Source organism: Vombatus ursinus, unplaced genomic scaffold (assembly GCF_900497805.2).
Source record: "Vombatus ursinus unplaced genomic scaffold, bare-nosed wombat genome assembly UNPS02015175.1, whole genome shotgun sequence".
Classification (NCBI taxonomy): Eukaryota; Metazoa; Chordata; class Mammalia; order Diprotodontia; family Vombatidae; genus Vombatus; species Vombatus ursinus.
Genome location: NW_020954953.1, coordinates 20903057 through 20930666, shown reverse-complemented (window position 1 = coordinate 20930666; position 27610 = coordinate 20903057). Strand labels below are relative to the sequence as shown.

General features: G+C 36.7%; 1 protein-coding gene across 7 annotated transcripts in view; it reads left to right on the top strand.

The window, feature by feature from the left end:
- LOC114031518 (protein SERAC1-like) overlaps positions 1-27610 on the top strand; it is an 85483-nt gene that overhangs the window by 3227 nt on the left and 54646 nt on the right. For 6 of the 7 annotated variants that reach the window (XR_003567746.1, XR_003567745.1, XR_003567743.1 and 3 more), the window contains exons 2-8: positions 4459-4550; positions 5543-5579; positions 6592-6728; positions 12493-12582; positions 16438-16569; positions 17989-18110; positions 25102-25230. Coding sequence is in view for 3 of the 7 variants with exons in the window: in XM_027846637.1 (XP_027702438.1) it covers positions 4460-4550; positions 5543-5579; positions 6592-6728; positions 12493-12582; positions 16438-16569; positions 17989-18110; positions 25102-25230 (738 nt within the window). In the remaining 4 variants the exon portion in view is untranslated. The remainder of the gene's footprint in view (positions 1-4458; positions 4551-5542; positions 5580-6591; positions 6729-12492; positions 12583-16437; positions 16570-17988; positions 18111-25101; positions 25231-27610) is intronic. The other variant, XM_027846638.1, reaches the window with a different exon arrangement.

Sequence of the window (27610 nt, the reverse complement as noted above, 5' to 3'; positions counted from 1 at the left end):
TACTCTGCTCAATTGATCAAAAAACTTAAATGACTACCCATTACATACTGAATAAAAGTCCAGTTCAATCTGTCATTGAATATTTTCTACTTTTTAAACCCAGCTGCCTTTCTAATTTTTATCTTTTATTCCTCTTTCTGTATTTGCTGAGTGCATGGTTTGTCGAACATATGAGTATCTTGGACTACCACTGCTTTCTGTATTTTGAACTCTTAGAAGTTTTGGATCATTTCAATTTTTAATGACCCCTCTCAGCTTCCTTTTCTGATTTATCATGCTCAGTGCAAAACCCTCTTCTCTTTTCTCTCCATACTCCCTCGTCTGAAGACCTAAATCAGCTCCCATTGGTTCCATTACCATCTCAATGCAGGTGATATCCAAAACTACATTACTGGACATTTCAAACTGAATGCCCATAGGCATTTCAAATTTCTGTATTTGACCAGTCAAACTGGCCTAGTGTCTCTGTTCCTTGAACGTGCCTCTTGCCTATCCATCACTTTCCTTTTGATTATATTTAAGGCTTTCTGCCTGGAATATCTTCCTCTCTGTCTTTATCTGCTCAAATTATACCTATACTTCAAGAGTAAAATCATTACCATCTTCTTCATGAAGTATTCCCTGGTCCTCTCAGGTGAAAAAATCACTTCCACCTCTCAACTCCCACGGTATTATAACAAAATGCCATTAAGAAAGGTACAGAAACTATCTTGTGAGCAATCTTATTGTGGATAGAGCTGAGACTACTGAATTTTGGATCTCTGGTAGCTCCTAACTTAGCACCTTGAAGTATTGTGTCAAGTGCTGAGTGTGTGGTTTGTTGAACATATGTGTATCTTGGACTACCACCACTTTATGAATTTAATATTTCAGAAAATTAGACCCTTTTATTTATATGCTCTATTAATTTGGGTTAGTTTTGTTTTTAAGAATGTTTTTTCTATTATTGAAGCGCTGTAAGTTGAAAAAAGCTAAGGAAAACTTTACCAGAACTAGAGGAGAGAGATTAATTTTCTCTGTTTAAAAGATTAATTTTAAAAAATCAATTCAAAGTGGTATTTCACTTTTTTCCCTTTGTTTTATGTAATTTATCTCAAGTAGTAAGCTGAGCAGTTTTGTATTCTAATTATTCAGGTCACTCCTTCTTCAGCAAGTTCAGCACCTGCTTACAATTTTTCTCCTCCTCAACTGCTACCCTCATGCTAGGGTATTTCAATATATGTACTAATTGTCCCTCAAACACCCTAACCACTCAGTTCCTCAAACTACTAACTCTCTACTCCTGTACCCTACCTTGGCTACATGCAAAGATGGTCATACCCTTGGTCTTGCCATCACCCACAAGTGTACCACCTCCATGCTCAACAATTCTGAAATCCCCTTTTCTGACCATAATCTTATGGCTTTCCACTTCTCTCTTGGCCTTCCCTTTCCAAACTCTACTTTTCATCCACGCCTTGACCTCCAATCCCTCAGCGCTTAGTTCTCTCCTAGGCCCTCTACACTAGCCACTCTCTCCTCTTTTCCCTTTATTGAACTCTTGATGAACCAGTTCAGCTCTACATTATCTTCTTTTCTTGAGTTCCTGGCCTCCTTATATTGTCAATGATGCCCTGCCAAGCCTTAGCCTTGGTTGACTCCCACCACCCACTACTTTTGCTTCTGCTGAACGAAGATGGAGAAAATCATGCAACCGTTCTGACTGGATCCTCTAGAGATATATGTTACATAACCTCAATTGGGTCCTCATTGCTGCTAGGCAATCTTTCTGCATCTCCCTTATTTACTCATTGTCCCACTCTCCACTGTGTTTCTCCCAGAGCTTTTCATCCCTTCTCAGATTTTTTTTTTGCCATCCTTTTTCTCCCTTTTTCTTTTTCTGTTAGTGTTTTCCTCTTCCTCTCCCTTTCCATTCTTCTTTTAAGATCACAAAGATATAATAGAACGACTCCTGAGCCTTCTGTCTAATTAGACTCCCTCTACAAGCCCTGACAATAATAAGGTTTAGAGAGGAAATGTATTATCATCTCCCTATATTAGAATGTAAATTGTTTCTCTTTGGTTCATTATGATTGTTTGCTCATGTTTACTTTTTTGTTTCTCTTAACTTCTATGTACTTCAGAGTTTTTATACAGTTCTGATCTTTTCTTCAGGAATGCTAGGAAATCCTTAATCTAATTAAAAATCCATTATTTCCCCTCTAGGATTACACTCAGTTTTACTAGGTAAGTTATTCTTGGTAGTAAGCCTATATCCTTTGCCTTCTAGAATATGGTATTCTAAGTTTTCTGCTCATCTATTTTGTTAATTTCCAAGTGGTATCCGGTACTGATTGTGGTTCTTGGCATTTGAATTCTTTCTTTGTGACTGCAGTATTTTTTCTTTGACCTGGTGGGTCTGAATTTTGACTGTAATGTTTCTGGGAGTTTTCATTTTGGGTCTTCTTTCACGAGGTGACTTGTGGATACTATTTGCAACTTCCCCTCTGGTTTTAAGGTATCTGTGCAGTTTTATGATTTCTTGAAATATTATATCTCAACTCTTTTTTTGGTCATGGCATTCTGGTTTTTCCTCTTTGATCTATTTTCCAGGTCAGTTATTTTTATTATGAGATACTTTATTTTTCTAATGTGTTTTGACTTTGTTTTAATATTTCCTGTTGTCTCATGGCTTCTATTTGGTCTATTCTAATTTTCAGGGAGTTTGTTCTTTGGGCTAGGTTATGTACTTCCTGTGCCAAGCTATTAATTTCCTTTTCATTTCTTTCACAGCTTTAATATCTTTTTCTTTTTCAGTTTTTCCCTCTAACACTCTTGTTTCATTTACAAAAACATTTTAAACTTAAGAAAAAAAACTCCTGCTTCATCGGTTTCAGGAATTATATTTGAATTTGTGCCAAGGCCGTATTTGCCCTTGTGTCTTGCAGAGTTTTTGGAATCATTCTCTTTTGTTTGGATTTATGTCTTGAGCATCCATGTCACCATAATAACTTTTTATGGCGAGATTCTTTTTTTGCTCATTCTTCCAGCCTACTTTCTGACTTTGGACTTAATATTAGGACCAGACTTTGCACACTTCTGGAGGGAAGGTCTAGGCTGGCTCTAGGGCTGTTTTCTTGTAATATTGAGCATTCTGATATTCCAGGATCTCAGGACAGCTCAAGTTGGAAACCTGCAACTTTCAATGCTCCCTTAGTAGCTAGATCCAGGGTAAAGGCTGTTTATTGCAAACCTCCCTTTCCCCCCTCCCCCAGCTCTACAAGTTCCTAACCTGGGTTTGGGTTGATTGCCAGGTGGTGCAATAGATAGAGTGCCTAGAATCAGGAAGATCTGAGTTCAGATTTGACCTCTAACATTTGCTTTATGACCCTGTTCAAATCACTTAACCTCTAGCTGCCTCAATTTCCTCATCTGTAAAATGGGGTTAATAATAGCAACTCCCCTTCCCTCTGTTATAAGGATCAAATAAAATATTTGTAAAGTGCTTAGCACAGTGTCTAGTGTATAGGAGGTGCCACATAATTGCTTTTTCCCTTACCATTCCCTTTGGGTGTGAGTAATGGTAGACTTCGTTAGGGTTAGCTGTGCTCAGTCAACTTGGAACCTCTACTGGTTCAGAGCTAAAGAATTATAGGTTTCCCATTCCTGACCTGGTATTTCTCTACCATGGCCATGCAGGCTGGGCTAGAAGCTAGAACTGAGATCCTGCTCTGCCCCTCTTGTCTGAGCCACACTGCTGCTGCTTTAAACTTGCTAACTCTTTTTCTATTACCTAGGGTCTGTGGCTGCACTTTACCCCCAGAATGCACATTCTTCCCTGGAACTGAGTAGTAGGTGTCAAAGCTGCCAAATGACACCTGTTTCTGTCTGGGTGCCCCTGTTCTTTTCCTGGAGCTTAGCTTCTCCCTTGTGCTAGAGTGTTCCATGCAGTATGCTCCTGGCAAGACATGGTCCACAGGTCTGTAGACCTCTCTGTCTTCATATGCCAACTGGGGTGGAAAAATAACTCACTGTGACTTTTTCTTGGATTTCTTCATCAAGTTTTGGTCCGATGCATTTTCTACATCTGTTTGAAGGAGTTTTGTGGGAGAGCTGGCTATAACTGCTTCCTGCTACTCCACAAGCTCGACTCTTCCTCCTGTCTTTGCTTGGTATCTCACAAGTAAACACAATTTGAAGAAGACTATGCTGGAAAATAAGCTATTATTCTATGAAGGCTGTCTTGATTAAATAAGAGATTTTTTTCAGAGGAATGAATGCTTGAGGAAAAACAAGCTTGTTTTTTTAAGGTATTTGTTTTTTGGAGTTTTTTTGTTGTTTTTTCCTAGTGGAGAAAAAAACAAATTCCCTTGATTCAAAGAGTTTGTCTATTATCATGATAATATTGGGTTTTATTTTAGGAGAAATGGTAACAAAGTATAAATTAAATAATCAGTATCATTTATTCTGTTTGCACAGAATGTCTCTGGCGACTTGTTGTATAATTTGTTGCAGAAGGATAGGAACGTGTACAACCCCTCCAAAAAGGGACCTGTACTGGAAAGATATCCGTGAGTACAGTTACAAAAATGTAGCTACGTGGTTACAAATGGTCCTCAACTTCTGCATGTTTGCTTTGTAAGCCAGTGGCGTAGAGTTTGGAATATAGTACAATTCCACATAGAAGTAATACTGTGCAATGTGATTCTCACAAAAGCTCATTTAACTTTAATGTATCTGAATAATACTATATATTCTAACCTCCATTTCTAACATTCTGTCTATGGGAAAAGTTCTTTTGTGTTCAGGTTTGGATGCTAGGAAAACAGCTCTTCCCAATGTAGCTCTGGCTCTGGCACACAAAGGGTTTCATGGTGTCAGGGGATTAGAAAGAAGGGAGAAGGGTCCCAGGTTTTTCCCACCTACTTCAGATTGTCTTCTACCAGCCTATCCATCAGTCCAAAGCTGCTTGGACTTTTGCTAAGCCATGCTCCTTCCCCCTTTGTTGGGAATCTTATTGAAGAGATTCCTTGTGTTGGGTAGAAGATTGGAATAGATGACCTCTAAAGTTCCTTCTGATTCTCAGATCTTATAATTTTCATTTGAGTTTGTCAATCTGAGGGTATTTAGCGGAGTGATGGTAAAGAGAAGATGAGGGGGCAGCTAAGTGGCGCAGTGGATAGAGCTCTAGCCTTAGAGTCAGGAGGACCTGAGTTCAAATCTGGCCTCAGACACTTGACACTTACTAGCTGCATGACCCTGGGCAAGTCATTTAACCCCACTTGCCTCACCAAAAAGCAAAAAACCCCAAAAAACAAATAAAGAGAAGATGAGGAATTGTTATATGAGTAAGAATGGAATCTGTGGATATATTAGACATATGTATCTACTCTGTGGGTTAAAGATTAAGAAGCTGTGTGCTGATGATGTCAGTTCATCCTACTTGGGGAAGGTGACAGAAATCCTTACGCATTTAGATCCAATATCAATAGAAAGTCACACTTCTGTTTGTGTTCAGTCAAGTATTTGTAATTGTTAATTATCTTTTTTTTTCTTTTTAAAGGAAATGTTATAAAATTTACTGGACCACTTATTCTAGGGTAAGTATTAACAACTACACATTGATTTTGCCTATACTAGTATTTTAAATCATTGTTTTCTGTAGAAGTAATTCACAGGAATAATGAGCTTCAATACATTAAAGTTTTAGTTACATGCTAAATGTGGCATGTCGCATCTTTTTAATATTACTTTTTAAAATTAATATAAAAATATCTTACAAGCTGAAAGTAATGGAAATAAGAATTTTGTAGCTGACTAAAATGCTTTCTTTTCTTATAGTTAGGAATATGGCATGGAAATATAAGGCAAAAAGTTGACTTGCTATTTGTTTTTCCTTGCCTTATTATGAGGCAAAGGACAGGACCTTTACATATTCTATAGCACAATGTCTCTTTATGGAAAGGTGTTATATTCAGGAGTGTAGCAAAAATAAATGGAATCATTTGTTAAGCATCTTGTTTTCTTTGGGAGGAAATAAAAATAAGAGGGCAACCTATTTAGCATTTTTAGTTGCCTAGTCAAAGGACCCCAAGAGAACATAAAGTTCTTTTATAGAATCTTCACTGACTGTCTTGGTCCTGGAAAATAGGATGTCAGCATGGTCTAGTGGAAAGAACTCTGGGTCTGGAGTCTGAACCTGTCTTCACACCTCACCTCAGATATTACGTATATCATCTGAGGCAAATTACCTAACCTCCTTATGTAGTACTTAGATTGAATGACCACTGAGGTCCCTTTTCACTTTTGGTCTCTGATCCCATGAAGCCAATTAATGCACCTGTCTGCCTTCTCTTTAAGATAGATATAGAAATTTAGGAGCAAGACTGAAGCAATAGAAGATGTGGTTTAAATTCTGAGCCTATTCTGGTTGGACTTTCAGGTGATTCCTGGAATGACTGTAGATCATTTTAAACAGTGGATATATACTTAGTTCTTGGATGCATGACAAACTTAATGTTCAAAATTGATTTGAATGCTGTCTCAAAAAGTATAGCTTTTTTATGCTTAGATACCAAGTTTACATTAGACTTTTTTTGTTATCTTTTTAAGAGGTTCTTTATTTATTACATATGAAGTTCTGGCCTTGAAGAAGTCTGTGACGCTAGATACTCAAGTCATCGAAAAGGAAAAATTGAAATCATATATATATTTAGATGCTGTTTCTTTAGATAAAAGAGAAAATCAAGGTAAGTTTATGGAAAAAAGTATGTATGTGTTTAAAGTACTTTTAAATCAGTATTATAATAGACTTTCTGGGAAATGTAAGGTAGCTATTGAATTAGATTTAGAGACTATTAGAAGAATGATGTTATTAATAAATCCACTAGAATGAGTATTATCTAACCTTTGCTTTCAGAATCTGTATTGAAAGAACTCATTATATTTGTTCTGTGCAGTTTAGAACCAAGCAAAAATTCTTATCCACTTTTAATCTGGAAAAGGGGCAAAGTCTACATATAATAGCTTAAGTTAGGATGGTGCTTCAGACTGAGAAATAATTATTTCTTCTCATCCCAGAGTGGGGGACAAGGAAGGGTCAGCTTAGGATAGGGAAACTGAACACCTTTTGCAGATGCTTTTGAGTCCACCAGATTTAAATGAAAGTTCAAAATATGTTCCAAAGCAAATCTTAAGTAAATTTTAGACTCTTTATCTTTTGGGACTTATTCATCTAAATTCTTAATTCCTTACCTACTAGGTACTTTTAAAAATGTATTAACTTCCACAGCTACAGTTATTCATGTTAAGATTAGTTTACTCAGATGCGAAATTATTTGCTAAATATTGGAAAGACTGTTAATTAGATGTGAATTAACTCTTTGTTGACATCATATAGTTTTATTTTTATTTTGTCCACACCTCCTAGGATTGATTTTTTTGGCGTAGGGAATCCCTAATAGAAAGCTGCCCTTACCTGTGCAGGTTATAGTTTTAGAGAGTTGCCCAGGGTCACTGAGAACTTAACTTGCCCAGGGTCAAACAGCTGTCTCTGAGGGTGTGGTGAACCCAGGTCTTCCTGGCTGAGGCTGAGCTATTCACTACACCCAGTGGTGTGGTGGAGCCATCTCAAGTAGGCTAGAGAGAACTGATTATTAAATTTTCATTGTGAACCTTAGCGTGTTGGAAATGCCACAGATCAGGGCTTGATTTATTGTTTTGCTGATTGTCTAGACTTAAGGAAATGATGGGAAAAATGTAACATTGCAGGTTAATCTTTTAAAAAACAATTTTTAATTTATGAAATAAAACAAGCATTTCCATAACATAATAGAATAAAAAAAGATGATTGCATATGAAATTGCAAATCTATTATGTACAACTTGCTATTCCTCTTAAATGTATAATTAAGTTGTCATATACATTTCTTTTTTTCTCTCTCACTACTCCTTGCTGCTAGTAGACACACATATACACATATATGTATACCTATACACACATACACACATGGATGTATGTATATATGTATGTATGCAAATGTGTGTATATATCTATAGCTATCTATCTATCTCAGTTCTTTCTCTGGATGCAGATAGCATCTTCCTTCATAGGACCTTTGTAGTTAATTTGGATATTTATAATAGAATGACCTGATTGCTCAAAGTTGTTCTTAAAATAGTATTGCTATTACTGCATACAACACCTTCTCTTGCTTCTGCTCATTTAGCTCTTCATTATTTCATGCAAGTCTTTCCATGTTTTTCTAAAATCATTGAGCTCATCATTTCTTATAGCACAGTAGTATTCCATCACGAACATATACCACAACTTATTTAGCCATTTCTCAATTGGCGGGCATCCCCCCAATTGCCGGTTTTTTGCCATCAAAGTTATTCTTAAAGCAATATTGCTGTTATTGTATACAATGTTCTCATGGTTCTGCTCATTTAGCTTTTCATTATTTTGTGCAAGTCCATGTTTTTCTAAAACTAACAAGCTCATCATTTCTTATAGCGTAGTAGTATTAAGCAGTATTAAGATTAATCTTTTTTTTTTTTTTTGGTGAGATAGTTGGGGGGTTAAGTGACTTGCTCAGAGTCATAGAGCTAGTAAGCGTTATGTATCTGAGGCCTGATTTGAACTCAGATCTTCTTGACTCCAAGGCCAGTACTCTATCCACTGTACCACATATCTGCCCCTATTAAGATTAATGTTAAAAGTGTGTTGTATGCACTCCCTCATCCACTTCCCCCTTGGAGAGTTGTTAAACATTTATCAGTATACCAAATATACTGCTTTGCTGAGGCATTTTATGAAATGCCTTTCCAGGGCTTTAAATGAAATGGTAGTCTAAAGAGTTAATTCAGTGTGAAAGATGAATAGATGAACTGCTCATTCTTTTTTTAAATAGTATTTCATTTTTTCCAATTACATGGAAAGAAAAATTTTTAAATTCATTTAAAAAAATTTTGAGTTCTAATTTTCTCCCTCCCTTCCTCACCTCTGCCCTCCCTAAGACAGTAAGCAGTACAATATAGGTTATGTATGTACAATCGTGGAAAACATATTTCCATATCAGTCATGTTGTGAAAGAAGGAACAGACCAAAAGAAAAAAAAATAAAGTAAAAATAGGATGCTTCAATCTGTAGTCAGATGCCATCAGTTCTTTCTTTGGATATGAATAGCATTTTTTATCATGAGTCCTTTGGAATTGTCTTGGATCATTGTATTGCTGAGAATAGCTAAGTCATTCATAGTTGATTATTGTACAGTGTTGCTGTTGCTGTGTATAGTATTCTCCTGGTTCTGCTCTTTTCACTTTGTATAAGTTCATGTAAGCCTTTCTAGGATTTTTCTGAACTCTACCTGCTTGTCATTTCTTGCAGCACAATAGTATTCCATTACATTCATATACCACAACTTGTCCGTCAGTTCCCCGTTTGATGAGTCGCCCCTCAATTTCTAATTCTTTGCCACCAGCAAAAGAGCTGCTATAAGTATTTTTGTACAAGTAGGTCCTTTTTCCGTTTTTTGTTTTTTTGTTAATTTCTTTGGGATACAGATCTAGTAGTGGTATTCTAGATCAATTGCATAGTTTGATTGCCCTTTGGGCATAATTCCAAATTACTCTCCAGAATGGTTGGATCAGTTCATAGCTCTACCAACAGTGCATTAGTGTCCCAGTTTTCCTACATCCCCTCCAACTTATATAATTTTCCTTTTCTGTAATATTAGCCAATCTGATAATTTGCATTTTCTCATCAATAGTTATTTAGATCGTTTTTTCACATGACTATAGTTAGCTTTGATTTCTTTGTCTGAAAACTGCCTGTTCATATCCCTTGACCATTTATCAATTGGGAAATGACTTGTATTCTTATAAATTTGACTGAGTTCTCTTTATTTGAGAAATGAGGCCTTTATCAAGAGACATTTGCTGTAAAAAAATTGTTTCCCTGCTTTCTGCTTTCCTTTTAATCTTGGTTGCATTGGTTTCATTTGTGCAAAACCTTTTTAATTTAATATATTTAAAATTTTCCATTTTATATCATGTAATGCTCTCTATCTCTTGTTTGGTCATAAATTTTTCCCTTCTCTATAGATATAACAAGTAAACTATTCTTTACCCTCCTAATTTGCTTATGGTATCATCCTTTATGTCTAAATCATGTGCCCATTTTGACCTTATCTTGTTACTCGGTGTAACATGTTGGTATATCAAGGTACTAGTAATCATAATTTGGTAGTCAGGAGGTTTCTTAGTGGATACAGAACATTGGAATAAAAGAATTTAAGTATTTTAAAGAGGTTTTTTAAAAAAATTAAATAGCCTAGTGAAGTATCTATGTTAACTATAGGACTGTGTCTGATGCAGTAGACCATAATATTCACTCCTGTTTGGTTATCCACTTACTTGCTTCTTTGCAATTTAAGGGCTTGATTGTTGCCTAGGACAAGAAGTTTAAGTGACTTGTCCAGGGTCAGGCACCATCGTGTTTCAGAGATAGGCTTGAACTCAGGGTTTCCTGACTGAGTCTTGCTTTCTACTATGTCACATTGCTTTTCCATGATTTCTATACTAACGTTAATTCTTGCTTAAGTTTTTAAATGTGTAATTTACCCATTTGAAGATGTCTTTTGGGACACTTTTTGTTGTTTTCTTATTCCATCTCTGGCATTTTAGCTGATTTCAGTTGGTTTGTAATTTTTTTTAAGTTAGTGTTTTCTTAATTTTAAAATTTTGGGGTTTTTTAGTCTATTTTTTGTAGCCATTTTTCTTCTATTTGCGGCTTCTACAATGTGGACTCTTTTTGTTTTTGGAGGAGTGTATGAGGAGACTGACTCCTTTTTAATAACTTTGACTCCTTCAGCTTGTTTAGAAAGCCTCAAAGTATAAAATTATTATACTTAATTATACATTTAGTTGCTTTCATTGAAAAAATATACAATCAGACAATTTTTGAAATGAGAACTGGGATGTATGTTGACTTAACTATAGTGTAAATTGAAATACTTAGGATTATGATTTAGAACTGGAAAGGACCATAGAGGGCAGTTAGTCTGATTCTTTAATTTTACAAATGAGGAAGACAATTCCAGAGAGGTCAAGTCTCTTGCCAAAAGTGACATAGGCAGTGGGTGATGGCAGGGATTCAAACAGCATTTCTTTCTTTGTACTGTGCTCCCTCAAACAATGTTGAATAAACCTGATACATTTTCAATTTCTGTCTCTTCCCTTTGTGGCTACTATGTAGACTAATACCTTTTTGTTATGACATATTAAAATTCATTAGGTTACAGTTATCTCACATTAGGTATAATTCTGTTTGGTATTTCCTTAGACATTTAGATAGGCAATATGACATGGTGGATGGAATGCTGGATTTGGAGTCAGGAAGACCTGTGCTTTTCACACTGAATAGCAGTGTGACCACAGGCATGTCTTGGCGCCTCCGGCAAATCTCTAAAATTTTAGATTATAGCCAACCATGGTGGTGCATGCCTGTAATACCAGCTACCTAGAAGGAGGAGACTGGGGGATCTCTTGAGCTAGGGGGTTCTGAGATACAGTGAGCTATGCCAATCAGGTGTCTGAACTAAGCTCATCATTAATATGGTGAGCCCCAGTGTCAGGCCACCAAATTGCCTAAGAAGGGACAAATTGGCCTAGGTCAGGAATGGAGCAAGTCTAAGTTCCCCTGACAATCAGTAGTGGAATTGGACTTGTGAATAGCTCCTGTACTTCCAATGTGGTCAAAATGGGGAGATCCACTCCTTTAAAAACAAAAAAAGCATAGGCTGTAGATGGACTGGATTCTGGAATGATGGAAGGAATTCCCACACTGAGAATCACAAGTCATTGATGTATCGATATCTTCTTAGTAAGTTTGTGAAACGTTCTCGTCTCATATTTATAAATTATTTTTAAATTGCTAATTTCATTTCTTTTATGTTGATTCTTCTGCCTGACTCCAAATTCTGGCAATGTTCCCTATTTGGAACTGGCAGCATGCTGTACTGATTGTGCTTAAATTTCATCAGTTAAATATCTATAAATCACAATGTAGAATGGGTTACTTCTAGGAAAAGTTTTTATAGACAGTCAGTCCTGCCTTTGGTGTGGAGATTCTCATTAACTTTTCTCTAGATTTTGGGAATCTATCTTACTTTTGAGCCTGTAGCCATCTGTCCTCTAATTGTGATTCCAGTTGGCATTAATGATAGTTGTGTGAAAAGAATTAGACCATAAGCTCCTTGAAGACGGTGATTGTTTTATTTTTTCTTTGTGTTGATTAGCATAGTGCTTTGAATATATAGGCATGTAATACATATTTATTGAATAGAAAATAAAGTGAATAAAATAGAAAAATTATAGTCCTTTACATTAAATGTTGTTTATTGGAGTATAATTTGTGTATTTTTCTTTAATGTCTTATTACTTATAATGTCTTATTATTGGACATAAAATTTCAAAAGTGCTTAATTTTTATTAAATCTATAATTTCATTCAGGTATCACATACCAGGCAAGGAAGGAACTTCACAAAGCATTAAGGAAAGTATTGGCAACATCGGCCAAAATATTTCAGAATCCTTTTGATGGTATGTTCTTAATAGTTAATTCTGTAATATTAACTTTGCTAATTTTTACTAATTTTTTGAAAGAAATATTTGAAAAAATTACTTGTTTAACATTTTTGGGAGATCGTGTCTAATTTTTAAAGTCTGAAACTTTGGAATATCTACTTTCCATTTCCGAGGTTGCATTATCATCAACATACAATTATCTACACTTAAGGAAAACATATTTATTTATTTATTTATTTTAGGCAATTGGGTTTAAGTGATTTGTCCAGAGTCACACAGCGAGTAAGTGTCAAGTGTTTGGTCTGAGGCTGGATTTGAACTCAGATCCTTCTGACTTCAGGGCCGGTACTCTATCCACTGTGCCACCTAGCTACCCTGAAAGCATATTTATTAACACAAGTAATTGAAAATTGCTAGTAATATTCTGTTATGGAAAGTGTGTTTGCAGCTGTAAGCCAAAATGAGATGAGAAGCCCCATGAGTAGCATTCCTACGTCTCTGACAAAGCCCTTCATAACTTAGCTGTTGAGAGAGCCATATCAATAATTGACTTTCTCCAAGGAAAAGGATCGTGGTCTTATTCTTTTTTTGTAGTAAAAGCTGGAGCATAAGCAGTACTATTGAAGAGAATGACAGTATACCTTGCCAGCAAGATTCTAGTGCTGGCTAGACTGGGGGCTATGGTCCTATTTCCTGGATTTTGAAAGTGGTGGTCAAAAGTATCTCTTTTTAACCTTGCAGAGCACTTGACCACTTAGGACCAAACTTTATATCTTCCTGATTTGGCTTTTAAGCTAAATGGATTATCTGCTTGTGAATATCAAGAATTGACGATATATATTATTGGATAAGAATATATATATATATATATATATATATATATATATATATACACACACAAGTGGATCTTTTAGTTGCATTATCTTTCTCTTGGCCTCCTATGTTGAGTTACCTTTGAATCTTCTTTTTTGTTTGGCCTACCACAACCACTTTGCAAATCCATTCTCCCTTTGGAATTGTCAGTACCCTAGTTTGTCTTTGGGAGCCGTACCTGGACAGGCCTAGGTTACATATGCATATTGGAAAAGAATCCCAGTATACCTATGAACAAGCAACTTCCTATCAGTCCCTGTATCATTCTGTTTGTTTCTTTGTCCTATGTTCTGCTTACCTCTAATTGAATGTCTAATAATGTTCATGGCTTATTCTGTGTCACTTTCTCTTGTTTTCTCTCCTAGCCTTCCTGTCTCTTTTTTCTGTTTGAAGTCCTCAATTTCTGAACACATCCATCATCTTCTTTAATAGTTGACTACCGTGCTCTATCAGAACTGTCTCTTTACTCCTAGCCCATCACTGATCTCCTTGTAAGCACTTGAACTCGACCTGAGACTTGCCACCTCTGCTGCAGCAGTGGAAAAGCATGTCTCTTGATTCCATGTTTTCCTTACCAGTCCCATTTTTACCACCTTAGTAGAGGTACTTAATGCCTCTCATCTGAATTTCCATGTCATTAACTTTGAAATTCTCTTATCACAATCTGTTATCATTTTATCTCTCTCTCTGCCTTATAACCCCAAACTATTTTCTATTCCTGACTATGATCTCTAAGCCCTTGAGCCCTCAGTTCCTTCTCAGATCATCACCATTGCACTGGCTATACTCTACTCTCTTTCTCGTCTTGATCTCTTGGTGAAACAGTTCAACTCTACGCTATCGTCTTGAGACATAGTGGAGACAGCTAGGTAGAGAAGTGGATAGAGAGCTGAGACTGGAGTTAGGAAGACCTGAGTTCAAATTCAGACTCAGACACTTACTAGCTGTGTGGCCCTGGGCAAGTCACTTGATTTCTGTTTGCCTTAGTTTCCTTAACTGTGAAATGAGGCTAATAATAGTACCTATCTCCCAGGGTGGCAGTGTGAGGATCAAATGAGGTAATATTTGTAAAGTGCTTAACATAATACCTGGCACATAGTAGGTGCTATATAAATGCTTATTGTTTTTCATTCTTTCTTGTCCGTCTTCTTGCCCCCCCCTTGCCTTCTTTATCCTGTGCTGATCTTCCCCTCCCAAACTTTAGCTTTGGATTACTCCCACCAGCCACTGCCTTCACTCTTATTCATATGCTGCTGAACTAAACTGGAGAAAATCATGAAACTGTGTTGACTGGGTCTACTACAAATTTGTGTTTAATAATCTCAACTGAGTCTTCACTGCCGCAAGGCATTTTTATACCTCCTTAATCAGTTAACTATCCCACTCACCACCTAAGCTTTTCCCTACCTTTTCGTCTTTGCTTGCCTGTTGCATATCTCCAGCTGGATGTCCTGCAGATATGTTCAGAACTTTTCTCCCCAACTCCTTCTGTCTTCCTAATTTTCCTCTTATTTTTGAGAGTATTATCATCCTTTTATTCACCCAGGATCACAAACTAGATGTCATCCTCAAGTTCTTACTTTTTTTCACTCTGCATATCTAATCAGTTGCCAAGTCCTGTTGCTTTTACCTTTGTAACATCTCTTGTATACTTCGTTTTCTTTCTTCTGACATTGCCACCATCCTCATGGCATCCCTCATTACTTTAAGTCTGGACTATTTCATTAGGCTTCTTGTTGGTCTCCCTGCCTCAGTTCTTTCCCTCTTATAGTCAATTCTCTACTGAATTGTCAGATTGATCATCAAATAGCTTTATCCATATCTTGTTGAACTTTCATGTTCACATTATTGCACATTGGACCAAGCATAGTTGGATGACTTGAGGCATTATCTAAAATCAGTAATGCTTTAAATACAATATTATCTTTGTAATATTTTATAACAGCTAAGCTAAAATTGAAAATCAGTTTTTAAAAACACCTTTAGACACCTTTGCTTTCTTATTTGACCATCAAAGAGCTGGAAGCAATCCATGGTTGTAATCTCTCAGAGCATGAGAATTTTGACATTGTTAAACAAGCATTGGTTTTAATTTAAAATTCCCTTCTGCATCATCTCCTAATAAAAATGTTATGCAACCCTTAATTGCTTTAAATCTAGATTGAGTTTTTCCTTTCTTAATAATAAAAGTTCTAGAAGGCATCTTTTTTTTTCCAAGGCAATCAGGGTTAAGTGACTTCCTCAAAGTCACACAGCTAGTGTCAAGTGTCTGAAGCCAGATTTGAAATCAAGTCCTCCTGACCCTAGAGACAGTGCTCTATCCACTGTGCCACCTAGCTACTACAGGTGTAATTTTTTTTAGGATAAGCCTGTTTCACTCACATTAAAATTTGTTGCTCAGTATATCAATTTTCTTTGATTATTTTCTTCTATACTTCAGGATATTTAACTACCATGTCCTCATCTGCACTGGCTGCCTCTCTGGTAACTTTAACATTATGCGATTGAACTTAGTTTTTTGCTACTTAACCCACCAATGCATGCAGTAAAAGTTTCTTCACTATCTACTTCATTTCTCTTTTTTTTTTCCACTTCTTTAAACAAAAAACTATTGTCTGAAGGACTGCTCTGCTAAAAGGAATGTGTTTCTGATTGCAGTCTTCAATCTGTGCATCTAAAGGAGACTCCATTTCTATCATTGTAACATTTATTCTTGGTAGTTGTCCACAAACCACAAAAAGCTCATGCAATTTTGCCTTTTTAAAAATTTCACCTGCATGAATTTATAATATTCTTTACTGTGGATTCAGGCATCCCAACATCAACACACATTAGGACTACTTTTAACTAAAAGGTACATGTATATTCTTGCGTTGAGAAAGAGTCCTTCAAAAACTTTCATTTTTGATACTTATAGATTAATTTATTTTCGCTAAGAAAGTATGAAGAAAAATGTTTTCTGATCCCTCAGCTCTTTCTTCTTTTTGCTTTGCAAAGACCACTTCAGTACGGTTGATTTAGAAGATCACGAATATGGCATGTGGATGCTGCTAAAGAAGAGCAAATCAGAGGACAAAATGGTCCGCCTGGAGGCGGTGAAAGAGATGGCAGCAAACCATCACTGGCGTGGTAATGTTTCCTTGAGGACCTCTACCTTTGAAAGGGTGGCAGTGTTGTCATCTGAGTTTTTACACAGCTATTGTAAAAACAACAGGAGGGATTAATGGTTCAGGAAGAAAAAGAATGTAGGCATTTTTCTTCATAAAAACATACACTGAAATGTTAGTGTTAAAAATATTAGAAAAGGTGAGTATTCGCTTTCCATTATAAATGGAACATTTTCAGACTGGCTGTTTTCCATGATGAAAACTCTTGACCTTGCTTGTTAAAACTTGGTGCTGCCAGAGTAGCTAGGTGGTATAGTGGATAGAATACCGGCCCTGGAGTCAGGAAGACCTGAGTTCAAATCTGGCCTCAGACGCTTGACACTTACTAGCTGTGTGACCCTGGGCAAGTTACTTAACCTCATTGCTCCGCCAAAAAAAAAAAAAACAACCTAGGAAAACTTGGTGCTGCCATTTCCTTGTGTGGAAGGTGATTAACTCATTTCAGTATAATAAGATCTAGATTTTGTGGCTCAGTGTGTGTATTGAAGACTATTTAAAACCTTCTTCATGGTGTAAAGGATGTGTTTTGTTTTCTTTTTTTAAATTCTGTTTGACAGAATTTGAATTCAAGGCTACTATTCCTTGAATATTCTAGTCAACTTGACTAGAATCACCTTTGAGACAGGCCTGAGATAAGTTACAGCCAACCTCTTTAATTGAGAAACTGACCTAGAGTACTTTCACCCTAAGCAATCCTGAAGGTTGATGACGGAGTACCAAGAAGTGTCATAGCATTATAGACTTTTGACCTAGAAGAGATATTAGAGATAATTTTCTCCAACCCCGACATTTTGCAAATGAATGACAGAGAGGCGATGTGACTTAATCATACAGGCAGCCAACAGCAGGCCCAGGGATTTGAACTCAAGGCGTCTGACTCCAAAACCTGCATTTGACTTCAAGCTAAGATTGAAAGTTGGTTGATTTTTAAAAATTGAGAATTATTATAAGAAGTACTAAATTGTATCCTCGGTATTTATTTCTTTTAAAAAGCTGCTCTAAAACCTATTTCTGCCTTACTGTTTGATATGGTTTTCAGTTGCTGGTTAAGTTTATTTTTCGGAGGTAAAACTCAAAGTGGTCAAGTGAAGGTGATGAAGTCAGAAAGTTACCATTTCTTACCTACCAAATTTTATGTTTATTCTAAGTTTAAAATATATTTAGTTATATGCCTGGTAGGGTGATTTATTTGGTGATAACTGTGAAATAAATTGTGTAATTTTTGAGATCTTAGTATTATAGATATAGATGTATTTAAATAGTTTTAAGTGAATTTGTGTATCATTTTATAATTTCCCAAATGTTTTCACATCCATTATTTTGTTAATCTGTACGATTACCATAGACTAATTTTAGGATACTTGATGTGCTTTTACCATAGATTACCAGTATAGGACAGTTGCTCAAGCCTGTGATGTGAGGACTATCATTGGCTTGGCGCGAAGCAAAGAAACAGACCTTCGTTTTTTCCTACCACCACCTCATTTGCCAGCAGTAAAAGAAGTAAGTTTAAAAAGAAATCTAGAACATGAAAATTAGCTTAACATGTATAATTTTTACTTTGAGTACAACAAATTGAAACTGAAAATAAGGATTTTAGAAAGCCGCTATTGAGTACATTCAAAATTTTACACTTCCAACAGGAACAAGATGATAAGGTGCAACCTAATGTATTTATTGGGTTTTGTATTTATTAGTGCTTACTATTCATACAAGACACTAGGTATACAAAGGCAGAACTTAAAACAAGCTCAAATTTTTTTTGAGGGTAGAGATGCAACATATAAACAGTAAGTATAAAAGTAGTTGTTGTGGTTTGTCCTTCGTTTTCGAAGAGGACCATGACATCAGGGAGATGATCCTCCCTCCTACAAAAAGACTCCTAACCCATTTGGTAGGTCTTTTCTTTTCATGTTATTTTATTCCCCTTCTGTGACTATGTGCCACTACTGTAGTCTTTTGAGGTAAACTTCAAAGAGGATCAGACTCCTTTGAAAATGATCTAACTTCTTTGGATTACTATGAACAGCCAAGCATTATTTTAAACAAGTTTTATTATAATTATATTGACTTGTCAACAAAACATTTCAGATAAAAATACTAATTGAGGAATTTAATGAGGTAGCATTTAATGAGGCAGAAGGAGATGAATTAACAAACAAGTAAATTGCTTTTCTTCTGTGGCCTCTTTAAGGTCTGTCTGAAATGCCAGTATCTCTGCCTTTGTTTTGGAAAAAAAAAAAAGTAGCATTTTAAGACCTATTTCCTGATTTCCTGTCTTTTTCCAGGACATACTTGAAAAACTAGAAGACTTTTGGAGATCTTTAAATTCCACATTAGCTAGTTGGTATATGAAATATATGAAGATGAATAGAATATATTGGAATTAACTAAAAGATATGGCATACTAATGAGTGCTGGAAAAAACAGCGATAGACAAGCCATCTCATTTAGAATTAGGCTAACTCACTTTATTCCAAGGTGAAATGAAGTACAAATCTAGAACTTCAGTTAAGAGCAGGTCTTAGAAACTGGATGTAGCCACGGGTCAAAATTTAATTAATATTATATGGAATGAATTGTAGCTATGTCTTATTAATAATTACACCTACACAAAAGTAAGTGTCTTTATTCTCCATAGCAATATCTTAAATACAGAAGAGATACACACCAGTATGAAGCAGAGTATTAAAAATAAATGCCAAACATTTAAACTACAACATTTTTGTTTTTTAGTTTACTTTTTAAAATTACCAGACATTTTTTTCTCTTCCTTCTACCTACTGTCCCACCTTGAAAACCAAAACCCTTGTAACAAGTATACAAAGTCAAGGAAAACAAATTGCTGCATTGGCCATTTCCCAAAAAATGTATATCTCAGTTGTACCCTAGGACCGTCACCTGTCAGGAGGTAGATAGTATATGTGTCATCATCAGTCCTCTGAAATAATAGTTGTTCATTATGCACACTTTGAAAACTAGTCTGCCCTCACTGTTCTAGTAGATGTAAATTCCTTAAGAATAGAGACTTTTATTTTTATTATTGTGTCTTCAGCACTGCCTAGTGTCTTATATGTAGTATTGCTTGATGTTTATGTGGTTGAATTGAGTCCCATTGCTACCACACTATTCTTATCCCTCATTTTTATCCATCCAGGATTACTGAAATAGATACCATCCCCCCTCCACTGCCCTTCCCTCCTCCTCTCTCATCTAATCCATCCTTAACCCTGTTTCCAGCTGACTCTGGCTCACAGATCTGCTTGTGTTTGTTCTCTGCTCAGAAAACTTCAGTGACTCCATGCTGTCTATGAAACTCCCAAGTCCTTGGATGGAACTCTCTTAGAGCTCTAGTGCTTCATTTACTCCACTCTTGTAAAATGGGAGAGAAAGTGTGGTAACCCAGAGCACCATTTTTGGAAGCGTGAGACATGGATTCTGGTTACTTAAACCAAATTAGGCATTCACTAGCTGCAAGCCACAGTTCTAGGCATTAGGGACACAAAGACAGAAGTAAAGCAATCCCTGCTCTCATGGAGATTATAATCTATTGGGAGGATAAAACATACAGATTTTTAAGTAAAAAGAATGTGGGGAGTGAGAGGATACAACTAGGGAAATCAGAGGAAAAAAATCAAAGAGGAAGAACCTGGGCTTGAGGCATGAAAAAATAATAGGGATTCTGAAAGGTAAAAGCATTATAAAATGATACTCTGACATTAAGCCCTTCAGCTAGATGAGGCCTTTACCTAGACCATCCTCAACACTTTATTATTAGATCTTTCTATACTCACTATTATCCTAGTCTCTTCTGCACTTTGTGTCTAAACTCTTTGAAAAGGCCATCTATAATAGGTGCCTCTACTTCCTCTCTTCTCTTTTCTTAACCTCTTACACTCCAGCTTCTAACCTATCATTCCACCAAAACTTCTCTCCAAAATTAGTGATCTCTTAATGGCCAAATCCATTGGCCTTTTTCAGTCCTCGTTCTCCTCAGCCTCTCTGCAGCCTTTGATACTTTTCATCACCCTGTCCTCCTTGATACTCTTTTTTCCTGTAGGCTTTTCAGGATTTCAGGGTACCACTCTTTTTTTTTTTTTTTTTTTTTTTGGTTAAGGCAATTGGGGTTAAATGACTTGTCCAGGGTCACACAGCTAGTAAGTGTTAAGTGTTTGGTCTGAGGCCGGATTTGAATTCAGGTCCTCCTGACTTCAGGGCTGGTGCTGTCCACTGCACCGCCTAGCTGCCCCTGGATACCACTCTCTTGATTCTCATCCTACCTATTTGACTACTCCTTCTCAATCTCTTTAGCAAGATTTCCATTCAGATCGTGCCCTCTAATCATTGGTAATAGGTATCCCAAAGGATTCTGTCTTGGGCACTTTTCTCTCTCTATACTGCTTTACTCTCATCAGCTCCCATGGATTTAATTACCATCTCTATGATCATGATTTTTAAAATATGTTTTCATTTATTTTGTTAAATATTTCCCAGTTACAAAGAAAACAATTTTAACATTCATTTAAAAAAATTTGAGCTCCAAATTCTCTTCTTCCTTCCCACCCCTCCCCTCTCCTTGAGAAGGTAAGCTATTTGATATCATCATGTGAAATCATGCAAATCATATTTCCATATTAGCCATGCTGCAAAAGAAAACGCAGACAAAAAGAAATAAGAATAAAAGTTTAAAATAGTATGCTTTAATCTACATTCAGAGTTCATCAGTCCTTTCTTTGGAGGTGGATAGCATTTTTCATCATGAGTCCTTTGGAATTGTCTTGAATCATTAGTCGTGATCAGAGTAACTAAGTCTCTCACAGTTGATCATCCTTACAATATTGCTCTTACTGTATAACAATGTTCTCCTGATTCTACTCACTTCACTTTGTCTGTGATGATGATTTTGAAAACTCTATATCCTGCCTCAGTTTCTCTGCTGACCTCCAATCTTGCATCTCCAGTGGCCTTTCAGACATCTTGAACTGTATGTCCAGTAGACATCTTAAACTCAGCATTGCCAAACTGAAATCATTATATTTCTCTCTAAACTTTCCCCTCCTTCTGCCTTCTCTATCCTGTAGAGGATTATATCATCTTCCCTGTCCTTTAAGCTCTCTGTTGCCAGGACCTGTTGATTTTGCCTTTGCAGCATTTCCCAGTTACTCCTCCTTCTCTCCTGTGATGCTGCCACCACCCTGGTACATGTCCTCATCACCTCATGTTTGGATTATTACAATAGCTTCTTGGTAGATCTGCCTGCCTCAGGGCTCTCCCTACTCCAGTTCATTCACCATTCGTCACCAAAAGTGATTTTCCTGAAATACAGGTTCATTCATGTCACACACACTCACCCTCTCCCCCCGCCCCCCAACTCAATAAACTCCAGTACCTTCTTGTCTCCAGGAGCAAATACAGAATGCTCTGTTTGGCATTCAAAGCCCTTCATAACCTAGGTTTCCCCCCTGACCCCCGCCTCCAACTTTCTAGCATTCTTACATCTTGATCCCTGCCACATAGCCTTCTATCCAGTGACTCTGGCCTCCTTGTTGTTCCACAAACGAGACACTCCATCTCCTGGCTCCAGTCTTTTCTCTTGCTGTCCTCCATGCCTGGAACACTCTCAATCTCTGCCTGCTGCCTTTCCTGGTTTCCTTTAAGTCTCACCTAAAATTTCATCTTCTGAAGGAAGCCTTTTGCAACCCTTCTTGATCCTAGAGCCTTCCCTCTCTTAATTATTTTCTTTTTATCCTGTATGTAGCTTTTTTGTACCCACCCATCAGATTGTAAACTCCTTGAGGTAGGGACTGTCTTTTGCCCCTTTTTGTATCCCCAGCACTAAGTACAGTGGTACAATGCCTTCATATTCTTAATAAATGTTTGTTGATTCTCTGTCCTACTGACCACAGTTCCAAATCTTTGCTCCTCAAGCCTTGTACAGCATTTGCATCTTCTCAGGACTTTGCCTCACAGTGGCCCAAAAAAACTTGAGTCCATTTATTGCAAGTTCCCTCCCCTGCCTTTCTTCTCATCTTATATGCTCCTTTATCCCTTCCTTCACTCCAGTTTCTGATGAAGAGGTGGCCTTTCTTGACAAGTTTAACTTCTTTACGTATACCATTGATCCCATCTTCTTCCATCTGCTTCAGTGGATTTCCCTCACTATCATCCTGTTTTTCCCCCCAGTATTCAATCTTCCCCTATATAGAGTTCCTCCCACATACCTATAAATATTTCTTTCTAGTTCACACTCTTCCATCACGTGTATCCAGTCAGTTGCCAATTCTGTCAGTTCAGCTCATTCTCTAGTCAGCTGTCATTTTTATGTTCGTAACATCTCTTGTATGTGCCCCCTTCTCTCCTCTGCCACGAAAGCCAAGAAGGAGCAGGATGGTTGGTAATATCAAAAACTACAGGTAAGGTCCAGGGGGATGATGACTGAGAAAATACCATCAGATTAATAGTGGTGACCTTTGAAAGAACAGTTTCAGTAGAGTTGTTGAAGCCAGATTTCTAGGAGTTGCAAGTGAGTGGGAGGTGAAGAGAAGACAACGACACTGGATGATTTTTTTAAAAAGAGTTTGGCTGTGGAAGTGAAAAGACATATAGCACTTTCATTGGGGGTGAGAGGGTGGGGCGGGGGTAGCAGGGCCAAGTAATTTTTTTTTCTCTAAGGAAAAGGCATGCTTAGAAATTATTAAAAGATTGAAAGTTTAAAAGTAAGAGTTAAAGGGGATGATTGAAGGGGTAAGCTCCTAGAGAGGAGTGGAGGAGTAAGATCAAGAACACAGGTAGAGGGGTTTATCTGTGGCAAGGATAGGGCACACTTCTTTCTCAGAGGTTGTAGAAAAGAGAGAATATTGACAATTTCAGGGAGTTCTGAGTTGTGGAGTAGTGACTTTCAGTGGATGACCTCAACTTTCTCAGTAATGTAAGAGAAAATGTCTTTTGCTGAGATGGAGAGGGAACATAGTAGGTGAAGGTTTAGAACAGTTTCTACCCAGAGTATTATAATATCAATTAGGAAAGAAAATGATCACCATGCATCCATAAGGATCTAGTTGAAATTAGATCATGTAATTTTGTAGTGGAACTAATTGGCATAGAAGTAGGAGAGGAGAAGGCACATTGAGGTTTGGCAAGGCATAAGAGACCTTGAAACAAAGGCCTAAGGATAAGATAAAAGACCAGTGTATAGCAGATGTAGCTAAGCTCTGTGCTGTCCTTTGTGTCTATGTCTTTGTTGTTCCTTGTACCTGTAAGATCCTTCTTCCTACTTTTTTTTACTTGTTGAATTCTTAACCACCTAACATCAATGCTACTTTCTTCATGAAATCTTCCCTGGTTGCCATTATGTGTCAATTAACTTTCCCTTGTAGAACTAATATAGTACCTTTTTTTCACCTTTCCAATGCACTTATTATTTTTTTTTTACTTTTGTTTTTACATCATTCATTTCCCAACATCCCTTTTCTGTCATGGAGTTTCCCATTGCAACAAGATAAATCAATTAAGGAAAGCCAGTGGAGACATTATGATCATCTCTGCTAACTATATATAACATTCTGCATCTATAATCTCCAGCCTCTCTAAAGAAAGAAGGTTGGTGCATTTTATCATCTAAGCCAGGACCAAGATTGCTCATTGCTCATTAAAATTAGTCAGCCTTGTTTTCAGTGTTTTGTTTATATTATCATAGCCATTGTGCATACTATCATCCTGATTTTGCTTCTGTCACTTTGCCTCATTTCATATATGTCTTCCCATCTTTCTCTATATTCTTCATATTCTTGGTTTTGTACTGCATTATAAAATTCTGTTATATTTATATGCCACAATTTGATGAGCCATTCCTCAATTGATAGGCATTCATTTTGTTTCCGGTTTTTGGCTATCACTAAAAATGTTGCTCTTTGGTGTATATGATACCCTTCTGTATTAAACTTCTTTGGGATATATAGATATTGATCTATATATTTTTGTCTATAAGTACGTAGATCTGCATCTGTATATCTCCCCAGTAGCAGAATTTCTAGGTCAAAGGCTAAGAACAGTATAGTATCTTTTCTCACGTGATTCCATGTTGTTTTTTTAAGAACTCTTAGGCCAATTCACAGCTGTATCAACAGTGAACAAAGTTTTAGTGTCTTTGTCTTCCCACAGGTGTTCTGGCATTGACTGTTTTGTTTCTTATCATCTTTGCTTATTTGCTTGGTAAGGAATAAAACCTCAGTTTTGCTTTAACTTGCATTTCTGTTCTTAGTAGGAATTAAGCCTTTTTTCATGTGATTGTTGATAGTTTGTAGTTCTTTTGGAAACTGTTTATATCCTTTGACTACTTATCTATTAGGAAATGGCTCTTGGTTCATCCTCTACATAAAACTTGGATGTCAGACTTTTAGAGATATGATTAGGCTTTGTACTGGGTAGTCTCTATCATGGAATTGGGCTGATTCAAGATCCTCATCTCTTCCCCCTCCTTTCCCTTTTATTTCAGGATTACTCCATTGAAGAGGAACTTCGACAGCTGCTGGCATCTTTACCTCAGACTGAGATAGACCATTGTATCCAGTATTTCACATCTTTGGCTCTGAGGGAAAGTAGTCAGTCTCTAGCTGCTCAGAAGGTGAATGCATTCAAAAAATGTTTATTTGGCACTTACTATTGCTGAGGCATAAATTGTGATTTAGGTGCTTAGTGCATGTAGTAGAAAAGGTACAAAATTTTTTTAAAGTCATTTATAGAAGAAAGGAGTTCTCTGGCATAAACTTCAGATGAGTTCACTATTGGCGCCCCTGAGTCACGAAGGGTCTGATACATAGGAAGGGTCAGTTAAATACTGCCCCTTCCCTTCACTCACCTATGCGGTGAGTGCTCACTTATGAGCACCAAAGCAGCTTTGCTTTGAAGGATACTCTGTTCCTCACCTTGCTTTTTATGAGGACGAGGTAGCACTGAGTTATCCTGGGTTAATGGTGCTTTGTGACTAACAGTAGGGAATTACTTGACTCCTTCTCTTGTATCATCTCCTTTTTTCTCTTTTGGGGGCATCATTCTGCCCTTTCCCCTTATCTTTCACATTAAAAAAAATTTTTTTACCTCAGGCAACCTCTTTAACAGTTAGATAGAAATGTTGTTAACCCACTTTTTCTTTCCCCTTTCCAAAGTGAACCTAATTAACCTCATTGATAAGAATAAGAAAAGTGATATTTTTGAGTGAGGAATAAGGAATTTATAAGTCTCAAAATTAAGTTAGAAATATTAGAGTATTAGTGTTACTAACCTTAGAAATACTCCAACATGACCTTAAAAATTTTAACACGTCTTTTACCTCTGTGTCATCCTCTAATTGGGCAGCTAGGTGGCACAGTGAATAGAGTGCTGGGTCTGAAGTCAGGAAGTCTCATCATCCTGAATTCAAATTTAGCCTCAGATACTTAACTATAGCTGTGTGACCCTGAGCAAGTGACTTAATTCTGTTTGCCTCAGTTTCTTCATCTACATGTAAAATGAGCTGGAGAAGGAAATGACAAACCATTCCAGTTTCTTTTCTTCTTCTTCTTTTTTTTTTTTTTTTGGCTAGGCAATGGGGTTAAGTGACTTGCCCAGAGTCACACAGCTAGTGAGTATTATGTGTCTGAGGCCGGATTTGAACTCAGGTCCTCCTGAATCCAGGGCCGGTGCTCTATCTACTGCGCCACCGAGCTGCCCCCTGCAGTTTCTTTTCTAAGAAAACCTCAAATGGGGTCACAAAGAGTTAGACATGACTGAAAAATGCCTGAACAACAACAACATCCTCTAGTTAAACTTGCTTTTTCTGAAACACCAACATTCAAAATATTTCTGATTCAATTTTGGTGTTTTTTTCCTTAAGATTGTTAGTATTGCAACACTTGTTTCAGCTACATTATGAGTGATGTAGTATTTTGGGGGGAAGAGGGGGCTAGCTTGCAAAGCTAGCTATCATTTCTATTTCTGTTTCTGTGTGAAAAATCTATACATAAAGTTTCAATAGATAACTTAGAGGTGAACTTTTGAAACATGAAAGTTATGAATCTCCTAAAATGGTGTCTCAATAAAAAGATTCCATCCAACCCAGTTTCTCATACATAAGGACATTTCTGTTTCACAAAGAATATGGATCATCATATTTTTGTGTATATTTGAGTCAGATGATTACTGGCATCCAGATGAATACTAGCAGGGTTGAAATATATTTGATTAACAAGTATTAATTTTCTGTGACAGCTTGTAATCCTTAGGAAAATAAGAAAGGTAGCCTAGGGTTCCTAATATCCTGACTTTGTACTAACAATTGCTGTCATTTCTTATATAATAGTAGTTGCCTGATATGTCTCTGAGAGTGCCAAAGAAATGTACTATTATGCATGTTGACTATAGTTCTCTATTCTCTAATCTTCCTAATGGCCTCTTTATTGGTCAAAGGCTAGAATACATCTCCTATATCACTTTTTTTTTAATTTTAAGTTTTTTATTGATGTCTTTGTTTTTATTTTACCTTCATTTCTGAATATAATCCTCTCCTTTCCCCTACCCAGAATCATTCCCTGTAGCAAAGAATAAAAAAGAAGAAAAAAAGAAAGCCATTCAGCAGAACTAACCAACACATTAATTGAGTCTGACAGTATATGCAACGTTCCCCACAGCTTCAAAGAGTAAAGAGATACATTTTTTGCTTGATGATTATAATTACAGTATTCGGTGTCTTGTTCTTTTATTTGTTTGTTTCCCTCATTCTGCTTACTCCGCATCAGTTTGTATTAGTCTTCTCATACTTTTCTAAATTTTCTGTTTCTTAAGGTAGTGTTCCAGTAGATTTATATACTCTAATTTGTTTAGCCGTTCCCAGGAAATAGGAATCTACTTTGTTTCTAATTCTTTGTTGCTACAAAAAGTGCTACTATGAATACTTTAGTATATTTAAGACTTTCCTTTCTATCTTTGACCCCCTTGGAGTATATGCCTAGCTGTGGGATCTTTGGATC